Below are 13,545 nucleotides of genomic sequence, written 5' to 3' on the forward strand. Positions count from 1 at the left end.
ACTCTTCTAGAAAGTTGAAGAGGAAGGAAAGATATTTCATCTCATTTTATGAGGCCCACATTATTCTGGTATGCAACCATTTTGGAAGATAGCTTAACAATTACTTACAAAGCTAAACATGCACCTACCATATGACTGAGCCATTTCATTTCTAGGTAGTTATCCAAAAGAAATGAAAGCAGATTTCCATACAAAGACTTGTACACAACTATTCATAGCCAAAACTGGAAGCAACCCAAATGTCCATCAACAGGTAAACAGATAAATTGTAGTATATTCATACAACTGAGTACTACTCAGTAATAAAAAGGCATTTACTATTGAAACATGCAACAAAATAGAGGAGTCTCAAAACAATTACACTAATTGAAAGAAGTCAACCCCTCTCTAAGAGTACTTACTGCACGATTACATTTACATGAAATTCTTATAAATGCAAACCAATCGATAATGACAGAAGGCAGACCCATGGTTGCTTGGGGATAGGGAGGGGCGGCCATAATCACAAAAGGGCATGAAGAAAATGCTTAAGAGTAATGAACTTGTGTATTATCTCAATCGTGGTAATAGTTTCACTGGCAAAACATATGTCAAAACTTATGTGCAGTTTTTTGTATGTCAATTATACTGCAAAAGCTGTTTAAAAATAAATGCTCCTTTGGTAAGTTTGAGTTAAGTAAAATCTTATTTGTGAAAGGAGCAAATCTTCAACATTTCTTATTTAAAAAAATTATAATCTCTGGTTAAATATTAACAAAACCCAAACTAAGTTCACAAATTGATATTTGAAAGTGTCACTTAATTCACAAGTAGGTAATTTAATATGAAGACTTAGAGGTCAATAATAATAATAAAATGGTAATTCAATGATGCAGAATGGTTGTCTGCAACTGAGGCTGTCTTTACAACCTGGCTATGAAACTGGGGTGACCCAATCCAATGATCACAGGACAAGAGGTAACTCTGGGTTGTGCCTGGTTATAAAAGGCATTTTGCTTGCCTTGAAACAAGAAAATGGCAGAAGCTTTTTCACACCTTCAGGGTCACATTCCAGCTTTCAGGATGAAATGAGCAAGCCCCAGAGGCAGCCTTAAGAAACAGGCAACTTTTCTTCATTGTCACTGCTACAATCCTGGAGACAGCTGCCATCAAAGATGGGGATGTGGATTTAAAGGTTCCTCTGCTCTCCTTCTCCAGCCTGTCACACACCACTTTGGTGCAGGTCTGAGCTTCCCGGCCACAGGAGGAAACAGCAGGGCTCCCACAGCTGCAGTAGAGACTGGTCCCACGGGATATCTCATGGACTGTGCTGGCTCATGCATAAAGCATGAAGCCATCCTCCAGGCCTGGCTGGCATCATGCTTCAGCCTGTCCAGCTGCCCCTTCTGCAGGCCCTGAGCCCAAGCATACAGCAGTTCTTGCCGGTTCCCTCTTACTTCCCACCCTACTGTCCAAGACCAAGTGAGTCCTCCAGCCAGAAGGAGGTCAGTCCTCTCCTGTCACAGGTCCACCTCGATTAGGCTTTATAATTAACCCATTCTCCTGGCAGCTTCCAAAAGCACTGATTGCCACCAGCCCCTCCTATGTCCTGCAGTTTCCGGGCCTTGTTGGCTTGAACTGAAGCCCATCTTTCCAGTCATCCCCCTTCCTCTCCACTCCAGGCCAACTTACCCCTCCCCTGCATGCCCGCCTCTCCTCTGAACACCAAATGTCTTCCAAACACAATCTCCCAACTCTTCCAGATCTTCAGGATCATGACTTGAAGAAAGATGTGGAATCACTCTATTTTCTTATCTCCCTCTTTACCTCCCTTCCCCACCCCCGCCCTCCCACCAGGCAAACCTAGGGACAAAGTGCAATTTGCCTTATATTGGTGACTCAGTTTCCCAGACCTCTTACTGGAGGTGTCAGTCATGAGGATGGAGGACCGGTGCTAGGCTCCCCACATTGATGGCCTCTCTTTCTCCAGTTCTTCCATGACGGTTCATTTTCTTCACAATACTATTTGCTGATGCTTTGCTTACCTTCTGTTTCTGCCCGTAGAGTGTAAGCTCGATGAAGTCAGGGACAGGGTCTGATTCAATCAGTGTTGGATTCCCAGGCCAGCACTCATGGCACACTGTGAGCACCTGATAAATACTCACTGAATGATACGGATGAGTATGTAACGTGTGCGTGTGCGTGCGTGTGTGCGCGCGTGCATGCACGTTCACAGCACCTAACAGTCAGGTTTCCAGTTGTCACTGGCTACCATGGTTTTGCACTAGCATTGTACAAAGACTAGAGAGTGAAAAAGGGTAGGAAGGGGTGTGTGTTTCTATCTCTATCTATCTAGATATCTATCTATATATGCGTGTGTACACACACACTTTCCAAAATCAACCCGGAAACCAGTCTCGTCCACTATAATAGTAAAGCTTACTCACTTGTGGCCTGGCTTTGTGGGAAGGAGCAGGGAAATGGGACCAGGGACCCAGTAACATTTTCTGGAGGAGAAATCTTCTCCATCCTTCCTACCCATTTTCTCTCTGTGATCTTACAATGCCAGTGCAAAACCACTGTAGCCAACGACAACTGGAAACCTGGCCGTCGGGGGCTGTCCCACTGGGAGAGGTGCACAAGCAGGGATGATGGCGCAGGGCTCAGGTTATAACGCGAAACAACTGTAAGTGTCTCCAGCTCTGTGGTGTAGCTGTTCTATCTGCACTATTTTGATGAGTGATATTTGCACTTCCTTGTTACAGAGCTCACCTACCTCTCTTACACACACACAATGTTCTCACTTCCAAACAGAATTACAATATATACCTCTTAAGGTTGCTATAGATACCCTTTAAGTAAACAAGGGTGAGAGAATTGTCTAATTTAAAAAAATCTATTCCTGGGAATTCCCTGGCAGTCCAGTGGTTAGGGCCTGGATCTTTCACTGCCAGGGGCCCAGGTTTGATCCCTGATCGGGAAACTAAGATCTTGCGAGCTGCACAGCGTGGCCAAAAAAATAAAATTAAAAGTTAAAAAATCTATTCTAACCCCACGTTCCAAAGGAAGGAAACAGGATTAGAAGAGATTAAAACTGCTCATATATTTGTTCGCCTGGTTATTTGACAAAGAGGTAGGGGGCAGGGCAGTGAGGAATAGGGAATCTCATGCTGGAGAGATGTAGAGACGAGACGCCCAATAGCTAAGCAGCCAAAAGGCTGACAAAAAGGAACATGGCAGAATTTCATTCTTTTTATGCCATGTTCCTTTTTGTCAGCCTTTTGGCTGCTTCGCCATAAAAAGAATGAAATTCTGCCATTTGCAACAACATGGATGGACCTAGAAGGTATTATGCTTTGTGAAACAAGTCAGACAGAGACAGACAAATACTGTATTACATCACTGATGTGTGGAGTCCAGAAAATAAAACAAATGAATGTTTATGACAAAACAGAAACAGACTCACAGATACAGAGAACAAACCACTGGTTACTAGTGGGGAGAAGGAAGGACGGAGGGGCAAAATAGGGGTATAGGATTAGGAGATACAAACTATGTATAAAATAAATAAGCAACAAGGATATATTGTATAGCACGGGGAAATATAGCCATTATTTTGTAATAATTTTAAATGGAGTATAACCTATAAAAATATTGAATCCCTATGTTTTATGCCTGAAACTAATATAATATTGTAAGTCAACTATACTTCAATAAAAAAACTTGTTTCTTGGGGCTTCCCCGGTGGCGCAGTGGTTGGGAGTCTGCCTGCCGATGCGGGGCACGCGGGTTCGGGCCCTGGTCTGGGAGGATCCCACGTGCCGCGGAGCGACTGGGCCCGTGAGCTACAATTACTGAGCCTGCGCGTCTGGAGCCTGTGCTCCGCAACGGGAGAGGCCGCGATGGTGAGAGGCCCGCGCACCGCGATGGGGAGTGGCCCCCGCTTGCCGCAACTAGAGAAAGCCCTCGCACAGAGGCGAAGACCCAACACAGCCATAAAAAAAAAAAAAACTTGTTTCTTAATTTATTAAAAAAAATGAGCCTGTTACATGCTAACATAAAATAAATATACTTTCCAAAACAAAACAAAACAAAACAAAAGAAACATGGGACGAGCAGAAAGTGCTTCCCTGCAAAAGCAAACACTTTTATCTTTACAATTTACATGCATGTGGATTCTCCAGTCCTGCTTGTCTTAAGGATTCCTGAATCTTTAAAAAAATGGCCAGTCCAGAAATGTGAACCATCTTTATCCCATGGCTTTGTGGAACCCAGGTTCACTACCTCAGACCACTGTACGTTTGTGACCCCTATTTTAGAAACAGAAGGATAAACACATAATGATTCAAAGGGCTGAGAGCTGAAATTGAGGTATATGAACCCATAAGAATGTCACAATTCATTCTGCCTGAGGAAGTCAGAGGAGTTTTACAGACAGATGTCACCTACTTGGATCTTGGAGGATAAGAAGGAATTGACTGAATGAAGAGAGGAGGAGGCTGGTCAGAGGACAGAGCAAATATGAAGGAAGGGGCCTCAGGAGAGCCTGGTAGCACTTCTGTGCGGTTGCAGTACAGTGAGGATGGGGACGCTGATGGCTGATGAAGCTGCAAGGTGCATGCAGGACCCAAACGCGAGAGATCCTAGAGATGATGTTAATCAGGTTAGGTTCACAGACAGGTAGTGGGAGGCACTCAAGGTTTCTAAGCAGGAAATGTCAGATCCGTATTTCAGAAAGGACGGAAGACATACATCACTGCACTACATAGTCCAGGCATGACACAGATCTCGGACTAAATCTACGGTAGTAGGAATGGTAAGAAGAAGTCGGATCTAAAACCCACGTGGGCTACTGCAGAGCCCAGGTCCCCTAATGCCCACAGTCACTGTATGAAGCTGCCATCAGGGAGCCAGACCCTACTGTAAACTCACTCCGTCAGTGGACCAGTGCGTCTCCTCTTGTGCACTTTGGATGTAACACAATGGATTAATCAGGACCACATTCCTGATTCCAGGAACTCATTGTTTGTAACAAGATTGCTATCAGGAACTAGCAGCCAGTGAGTAGGAAATTTACTTGGTGCACAGCACCGGGAGCACACAGCTACACAGCTTCTTGGTTTGAACTGTAGGGAATCTGTCCCTGTTGGTATCTTTTTCCTTCTGTTGGCCGTAGTGGGCTCTATGCCATTAACTGTGACCACAAAGAAAGGCAATGCCTTTTATCCCATTTTACATGCGAATCAGGATTCTCTCTGATATTTTTTAAAAATTAATTAATTAATTAATTTATTTATGGTTGTGTTGGGTCTTCGTTTCTGTGCGAGGGCTTTCTCTAGTTGCGGCAAGCGGGGGCCACTCTTCATCACGGTGCGCGGGCCTCTCACTATCGCGGCCTCTCTTGTTGAGGGGCACAGGCTCCAGACGCGCAGGCTCAGTAATTGTGGCTCACGGGCTCAGTTGCTCCTGGGATCCTCCCAGACCAGGGCTCGAACCCGTGTCCCCTGCATCGTCAGGCAGACTCTCAACCACCACGCCACCCTGATATTTTTTAAAATCTACTTGGAACAATTTAAATTAAAAATAAATTAGTTTTCCATTTTAGACATATTAGTGTATATATGTCAATCCCAATCTAATAAGAACCTGCTGTATAAAAAAATAAATAAAATAAAATTCAAAAATTCAAAAAAATAAATTAAAAATAAAAATTTAACTAGAGCCCATTGGACAATGGAGCTCTCAACTCTACTGACACAATGTTTGAAAAAGTACTGTGTAGGTCAAGAGATGGAACACAGCCAGCAAGTGCTTGGGATCCAGAAAAATACATGGATCATATATTTGGAAAAAGCAGTGATTTGAAAACCAGACAAGTAGAACCTCAAGGCATACGTAGATACTAGCAAAGGCCAGAAATAATAAAAGCCAAAGCAGACTAGAACAGAAAGACACAAGCACCCAGACACCCATATAGAGCAGTCCACGTGGAGGAGGAAATCGGGATGAGGGAGACACAGGCAGCAGCAAATTATACTCGGGGCAATGGTCACTGCAAGTAGCTAAGAACTACAAGAGTGAAAGTAACTGAAAGTAGGCAGGAAATGCATGGAAACGGAGACCTTCATTCAGAGGGAGGAGTTACCATATCAGTGGTAGGGACAGGTGTCCTAGGGGGTCACAGGAAGTGAGGGGGGCTTGAGCTCAGTACAGCAAGCTCCCACTCTCCTCGTCCTAGCTGCTTGGTTCCAGCTTCCCCAGATGTTCCCGTTCTCTTTATTCCTGCACAGTCAACCACCATACAAAACCCCACAACAGCATATGACAAAAATAATGGACTATTTCAAGGTAGCACACGATATAGTCATATTCCAAAAACTGGGAGGAAGGGGGGCTCCTGACGGCCTCAAATAGTTGATCCATCCAAGAAGGTGGGCACCAGAGGAGATGGGAAATGCTCCTATGGGAACAGCTTGCACAGACACATAAACGAGCCCATATTCCTGTTGGTATATGACAAATCGATAGGGAAATGATGGACTGTTCACTAAATGGTACTCAAACAAGTGAAAAAATGTAACTTGGATCTCTGCCTCATACCATATGCCAAAATAACTTCCAGATAGATAAAATATTTCCATGTGAAAACTGTAGCTATAGAAATAATAGAAGAAACCATGGGAGAAAAGGCTGTCCTCATGAGGAACACTAAACCCAGAAGATAGAAAAGATGAATAAACTTGACTCCAAAATTTAAACCGTTCTGCGTGGTAAAAGCACCATAAATGTTGTAAAAAGACCAACGACTGAGGAAAATAATTGCTTCACCTACTGCAGTTAATAAAGAACCTGTATACCTCAATAAGAAAAAGAACACAGTGATCATGAACCAAAAATTCACAGAAAAGGAAAGGTACCTGGACATATGAAATCATGCTCAATCACATTCATAATAAGAAATGCAAATTTAAATGTTAATGACACACCTCTTCACTACTGGGGTAAAATGGTTGAATAGTTGAATGACACCTCTTTGGCAGAGGTGTGGGAAAACAAGCTCTCTCACACACCTGTGGTTGAGAACCAAAACTGGTACAATCTTCACGAAGAGCAAACTTGGCAAAAATCAATCAAAATTTTAGAAACACAAAAACTTGACTTACTAAATCTATTTCTGGGCTTTTATCCTAGAGATGATCACACATGTGCAAAATGACACATGGACAAAAAGACACATGGATAAAAAGACACATGGACAAAGATTACACTGCAGTATCATTTGGAATAGCAAAAGATTAGGGCCCATCATTACAGGACTAGGTATATGAAGAAGCACCCAGAGAACAAAGTATTAAAAAGAATGCAACAGCTACAAGTATTGCTATGGAAAAAGAACCTAGATATATTTTTAAGTGAAAAAGCCAGATGCAGAGTAGTTTGTGTAGTGTGTTACTATTTGTGTAAAGCTATATTCAACACATATATGCTGATATTAACGTAAAATATCTCTGGAAGTACACATAAGAAATTGCTAGGAGTGGTTACTTCTGGGTAGGAGGAAGCTTCACTTGCACTGTGCACCCCTTCACACCTTTCAAATGTTATACTGTGTATACAATACATGCTAAGCCCATATAAACAGTCATACAACAGAATTTAAAGTTGCATCCTTTATTCATCCCTTATTATCCATTTATTCCCAAAGGAAGTGTCACTACTAATATCTGGGCTTATAGTCTTCCAGGAAGTCAGAAAAACTCTGCTGGGACGACTATAGAAGGTAGACAATTCCCAAACTTCTAAGGACTCCTGACATTAGTCTGTAAAACAGGCAGGTGATTGCCATTTACAGTAGACAACAGCACTATCGTAAGGGGGAAAGAGATCAGAGTCAATGCTTATGGTACACTGACAGGTCTACAGGGAAGTCCTCCCTGGCCTCCTAAAATCTCCCAGGTGTACCCGCTGAGCTCTCAGCATCTTCACCTGCTCACCTCAGCTCACAGCGCAGGGGGGCGCCTCGTTCCCAGAGCACTTCCTTCCTAGCCCCAGCACAAAGACTGACCCGCCTCAAAGCACCTTCAACCCCCGACACCATTCCCCTGAACTCCCTCCGTAACTGCTGTCACAACACCAGACAAGCCTCCAGCTGCCACTTCTGAAAAGGCCACCAGATGGGGATGGTGCCGCAGGGATGGAGAGAGGATGAGCTCTGACCAGAGCCACAGTGACTGTGCTGTGATTATTGTTTGCTTGTTTGTTTCATTTGACTATTTGAACGTGAATGGTTCAAATAGTCTTGTAATTTTGTTTTCTTTTAAAAAGAAAATATTTAGAACATTTCCACTCAAAAAGCACATTTTCAAAATTGAAGCATTTTAAAAGTCTGCTTTCATTAGACAGTTGCATCTTGTATCCCTGAGGGCTTTTGCAAATAGTTCTGGTTTTCTTATTTTGTTTTGTTTGGGCACAACTCAAGTTGCAATTTCATGAAAATCAACGCTACACTCTCTGTTTCGAAAAGAGCCCTATAAACGAAGCTGTAATAGGAGACGTGGAGATGGATTCGTTTTAATACCCCTGCCTTGATTTAATTTATATATTGTTTCTTCAGTTCTTCCTTTCTAGGTCGATTTATCATTCCGAGTTTTATTAACATCCAACACACTAATATGCTTGGGAAAAAGATGGAAAACTCCAAACTCACAATGATGCCCAGCTGTAGTCCCAAATCGGGCTGACCTGCCTGAAGGGGTGTTTTAGTTGGCCTGATTTTCCTAGGACTTCAGAGAAGTAAGTCTTGCTTCCAAATCAAGGGAAAGGATTTCTAGAACTGCCGGGTACTGCATGGGGCCCTGTCATGCTGTTTATTAGTCAGGAGTGTTCTAACAGAACACGTGGGTTCTCATTGCAAATATGCAACTGTTCATAATAGCTCAATGTTTTTCCTAAGAGTTTTCTGTTTGGTTTCAATAATTATGGGTATTATAAAACACCTCAATGATAAATCTTACAAACTCTACTGAAGTATATACCTCGGTAAAAACAATCATGTAGGGGCTTCCCTGGTGGCGCAGTGGTTAGAAATCCGCCTGCCAATGCAGGGGACACGGGTTCGTGCCCCGGTCCGGGAGGATCCCACATGCCGCGGAGCGACTAGGCCCGTGAGCCACAACTGCTGAGCCTGCGCGTCTGGAGCCTGTACTCCGCAACAAGAGAGGCCACGATAGTGAGAGGCCCGTGCACCGCGATGAAGAGTGGCCCCCGCTCGCCGCAACTGGAGAAAGCCCTCGCACAGAAACGAAGACCCAACACATCCAAAAATAAATTAATTAATTAATTAAAAAAAAAAAACAATCATGTATCTTAATAAGGCAGAAAATATTTGTAAATGTAAAAATAGATTATGGGTGACATCCAAAGAATCCAGTTATTAAATAGGAAAAAGAAAATAAATATACTGTATGAAAATATACATTATCATAAATACAACTGACATAATATGCTTGGGTGGTAGCATACAAATATGATTTGGAGTTGGGGCCCCTCTGATTTTTCTTTTTCTTTTTTTTAGTAGTCACAAAACATAAGCTAGCACGGTGAGAGTAAGACGTGATGATGCAGCCCGGCCTGGTGGCTTCCCGGCCTTAATGAAATGGCACAGCTGATGTTTCAAATGATCCATCACATGGTTTTTCAAAGTCGCAGATGGTGATAGTTGAAAAAAATCATGCAAACGGAAAGGAAGTAGGAAACTCTTTGAAGCTTTCCTTGCTAGTGGATACAGTGGATGTAATGAATTTCCTATGGCGGAAGTGCACAGTAAGAGAGAACAGGACGGGCCCCTGCTGTCCCCAGTGACTGGGTCTCAGCGTGCAGCCTCCCTCTAACGGATTTTAACCCAGTGCCTTCTTCAAGCCGAGGACCACTGAGTTCTTACCTCCCCAGCGCCTGGAGCATCTCCCTGGGTGTCAGACAGACCCCTCAGGCCTTGCGTGCCCCAAGATGAACATCTCCATCCTCGATTTGCTTCTCTTCCAGTATCTTCTACCTCAGTTCCTTGTTTCTAACACCCACAGGCTCCTGCAAGCCTGAACCCTCACTTTGCTTCCCCTGCTCCCACCCTCCCGGCAGCAGCCAACCCGCTGATCCTCTCAAGCCCCAAGGCCTCTGCCCTTCTTGGCCATGGTCACCTCTCTCAGACTCAGAGGCAGCTTCTGGCGGTCCCTGTCTCTGCAGCCTCGCCCCGCTGGCTCCTTCTGCACTGTTGACAAATTAGAGAGCATCACCAGCTGCTTCAAAACCCTAAAGCCCCAGGGCCTTAGGATGAAGACCAGCCTCCCCCCCAGGGCACTCCATCCTCTCTGCGAACCAGCCCCTTCCTCCCTCGTTTAATCCCCCAGCAACCCCAGGGGACACTCAGCCAGCCCCAGCAGGGAAGGAGACACAGACAGGAGTCCTTCAGGGGCCTGCACTCCTGGAACAGCCCAAACTGGACCTGGGTTTCCAGTAGGCTGAGGCTGGGGCTTCCCTGTTAGGACCCGGGAACAATGTCCCCCAAAGGCCGGGGCTTGGGAAACCTGCAGACCTTCTATCCTTATAACTTCTCAACTTCAGGGACCTCCAAACTGTTTTCCAACCAGTGAGTGGATAATTCACCTGGATACTTCAACTCTGCCACAGCCCAGCCCCAGGTACTATGGGGGACACGGCAATGAATGGAGCCTGGTTCCCTGCTCCCGAGAAGCTGGCAGCCAAGCATGTGCGAGGTATGTGATGTAATATCATTCAGACTCTCATATTCCTTACTTCAGCCCCAAATCTCACATCTAATAGGACAAGGGTTTTCTTTACTGGTGACCTCTCTGGGAGCACAGGCAACCTCAGCTGATCCCCAGAAGAGGTGCCCTGGGGTAAAGGGCAGAGAGTATCTTCAGGGTAATCAACTTGTTACCTTATTACCAAGACCAAACTGAGCCCAAATATGCCCAGCGCAGGACCACACTGGACTGTGGAACCTGGGATTTTGACACCATGGGGTTTATGCACCATCTTAGAACTTACAGGTGATGTGTGGCCAGGTAAACCCCATTGGACAGCCCTTCCTCCTGGGGCTCTGTATCCCAACCAAACCCCCAACCACCAGCAGCGCTCAGCAAAACACACTTCAGAATGCACAAGAGACGATTTGAATTTGGAATACAGATAGAATTTGTTTTAAATTCAGGATTTGAGGCAAATGACTTCTGTGAATCACTCATGTCTCAATATCTGATCAATCATGAGCTGCTGGAAGTTGTATCTCATCATCATACATTGTCACTTCCCACTGGACCCACATGGTGGGGTTCACACAGGGCTTTCATGTGTACTTTTTCATCTGCTCATCAAAACCACCCTCTAAGGTAAGGGTTGGCATAAGGGGCATCTACCCTCAGGGGTTAAATAACTTCCCACTGAGTGAGCTGGAACCCTAGCCTGTCTTCTCTAACTCAGCACTCTTGCCATATAAGGGTACCTGTTTTTAATTGTTCTAAGGTTACAGGTCTTACCTTTCCCTTGTAAACATATCCTGTGCAATCATTCACTTCTAGGAGTAATAATCAGTTCATTTCTGGTGGCCTAATTAATACTCTTGCCAAGTTACATTCCTTCCATGGACCCATACAATTTGTTTCTCTTCTGGTAGGTCCTGGATTAATTACACAACACCTTAACAGGCCCACTACCTCCTGATTTACATACAATGAATCATTCAAAGGTGAAAACATGTGTATAAGACAAATTGCACGGTTTACACAAAATCTAGAACAGTTTTTAAGAGGTGAATAGAAACATTCACATTTAAGTATTTTAGAACAAACTGGTATACCTATCTATAGTATGTAGGGAGATAAGACAGTATTACCAATAAAATATCACCTCTAATGAAATATTTACTTAGTACACAGTGTGAAAGAGACAGAAAAGATTCTTACCTTTGGGCTATATTCTGTAAAGGGAAATATTTCAGATTATTCTTTTCATTTATACTTTTCCTTGGGGCCCTCTTAATCAAACTGATTCCCTTCACTTGAGAACAGGGAAGTCATCACCATGCTTCTTCTAAAACCCACCTTTCCAGCCCGGCCTCCTGTGGAGGTGAAAGAGGTGACGTGAGGGTGATGGTCACATTGGATCCAGACGAAGGTCTCGAGGAGTGATGAGAGTTGTTGCCAAAGTTGCTGTATCTGGAGAGTGCAGAGATTTAAGTTGTGGGGCAGGAAGGGACAGAAAAATGAGTACAAGTCAATAAATGAATAACACTTGGCAAACTATGTTAATTTTTGCAAGAAAAACAGGTCTGGAAATGGTAGCACTGTTAGTGATTACCCTAACTTGAAGAAACTTGGTAACTTCTTTGTTTTATTTCTCATCAGAAAAATTTCCCAAAGTCGAAAACTATTAGGCAGCAGGATTTATGACAAAGGGTTTAAATAAAACCCTCATATTTCCTTTCTTTTTAAGTGTACATTAAAACTAGGTGCTAACATAAATCAAGAATCCAAATTACTTTCAATTGAATCTGAAGATTTTCTTGCCTCTCGTGGTGGCACAATTAGCATTAATTGCATCAAAGGTCTGCAGAAAATACCAGATGATTAGCTAAAGAAACATCGGATTAAAAATTCTCCTTTAGGTGTTTCTGAATCAATTTCATCCATTAAATGCTATAATCTCATCACATGCCCAACGATCAAGGAGAAACTGTCCCCAGACCTTCTAGGCTGGCCTGATGCTTAGAGGTGCATGTATTCAATGTTTTCATCCAATATTTCCCTAGAACCAAAATTATAGCCACTAGGTTTAAATGAGCTTTTATCATTTCCCAGTCATCTCTAACAAGTTTCAGGATTTGTAAAATTCTAGAGTTTTCTTTGTTTTTCAGAATAGCTTTTCTTTAGCTATCTATTTGTATTTAGCTATCATGATCAGAGCTTTGCCTCACAACCTCCTCAGCTACAAGGTAGGGCCGACTCCTTCTTCTAAACTGGTGAGGACACAGTACTGGAGTGTGTGGGACCCCAAGGGTCACTATGATATAAGTGCACAAAGACCTTCCCCCATGCAGTGAATCCAATATAAACTCCCACCAACTAACCATTCTAGGAAGCAATTTGACCTCAAAATGTGGATACCCCTTGACCAAGTAGGTCTACTTTTGGGACGTTAACATAACTTTATGGTTATTTATATACTAAAAGTATCACACAGGAAGATACTCACTGGAGCCTCATTGAGATCATGGCAAAAAACCGGCAACTACCCAACCAGGTAACAGTGTGAGAATGGCTAAGAAAGTATGATGTAACATTCGTCAATGGAAGATTACACAACCATTAAAATGATTGCCAATTTATAAGTGATAACATGGCAAATGGTTATAATGTATGTGTACGTGAGAGTGTGTGTGTGTATAAATATACACACACACACATACTGCACGTCACATCAAGATATAATATTACACATTGAGTTTGATCACAATTGTAAAAAATAATCTTAAAGGTTAAAAACCACGTGTAG

At 43.3% G+C, this 13,545-nt stretch overlaps 1 protein-coding gene across 5 annotated transcripts in view; it reads right to left on the minus strand.

Moving 5' to 3' along the window:
* The window catches only part of FHOD3 (formin homology 2 domain containing 3), a 495,595-nt gene that overhangs the window by 127,647 nt on the left and 354,403 nt on the right, over positions 1 to 13,545 (minus strand). For all 5 annotated transcript variants that reach the window (XM_057527272.1, XM_057527271.1, XM_057527269.1 and 2 more), the window contains one exon: positions 12,096 to 12,209. In XM_057527272.1, the coding sequence (XP_057383255.1) occupies positions 12,096 to 12,209 (114 nt within the window). The remainder of the gene's footprint in view (positions 1 to 12,095; positions 12,210 to 13,545) is intronic.

The sequence above is a fragment of the Balaenoptera acutorostrata genome, chromosome 13, assembly GCF_949987535.1.
Source record: "Balaenoptera acutorostrata chromosome 13, mBalAcu1.1, whole genome shotgun sequence".
Lineage (NCBI taxonomy): Eukaryota > Metazoa > Chordata > Mammalia > Artiodactyla > Balaenopteridae > Balaenoptera > Balaenoptera acutorostrata.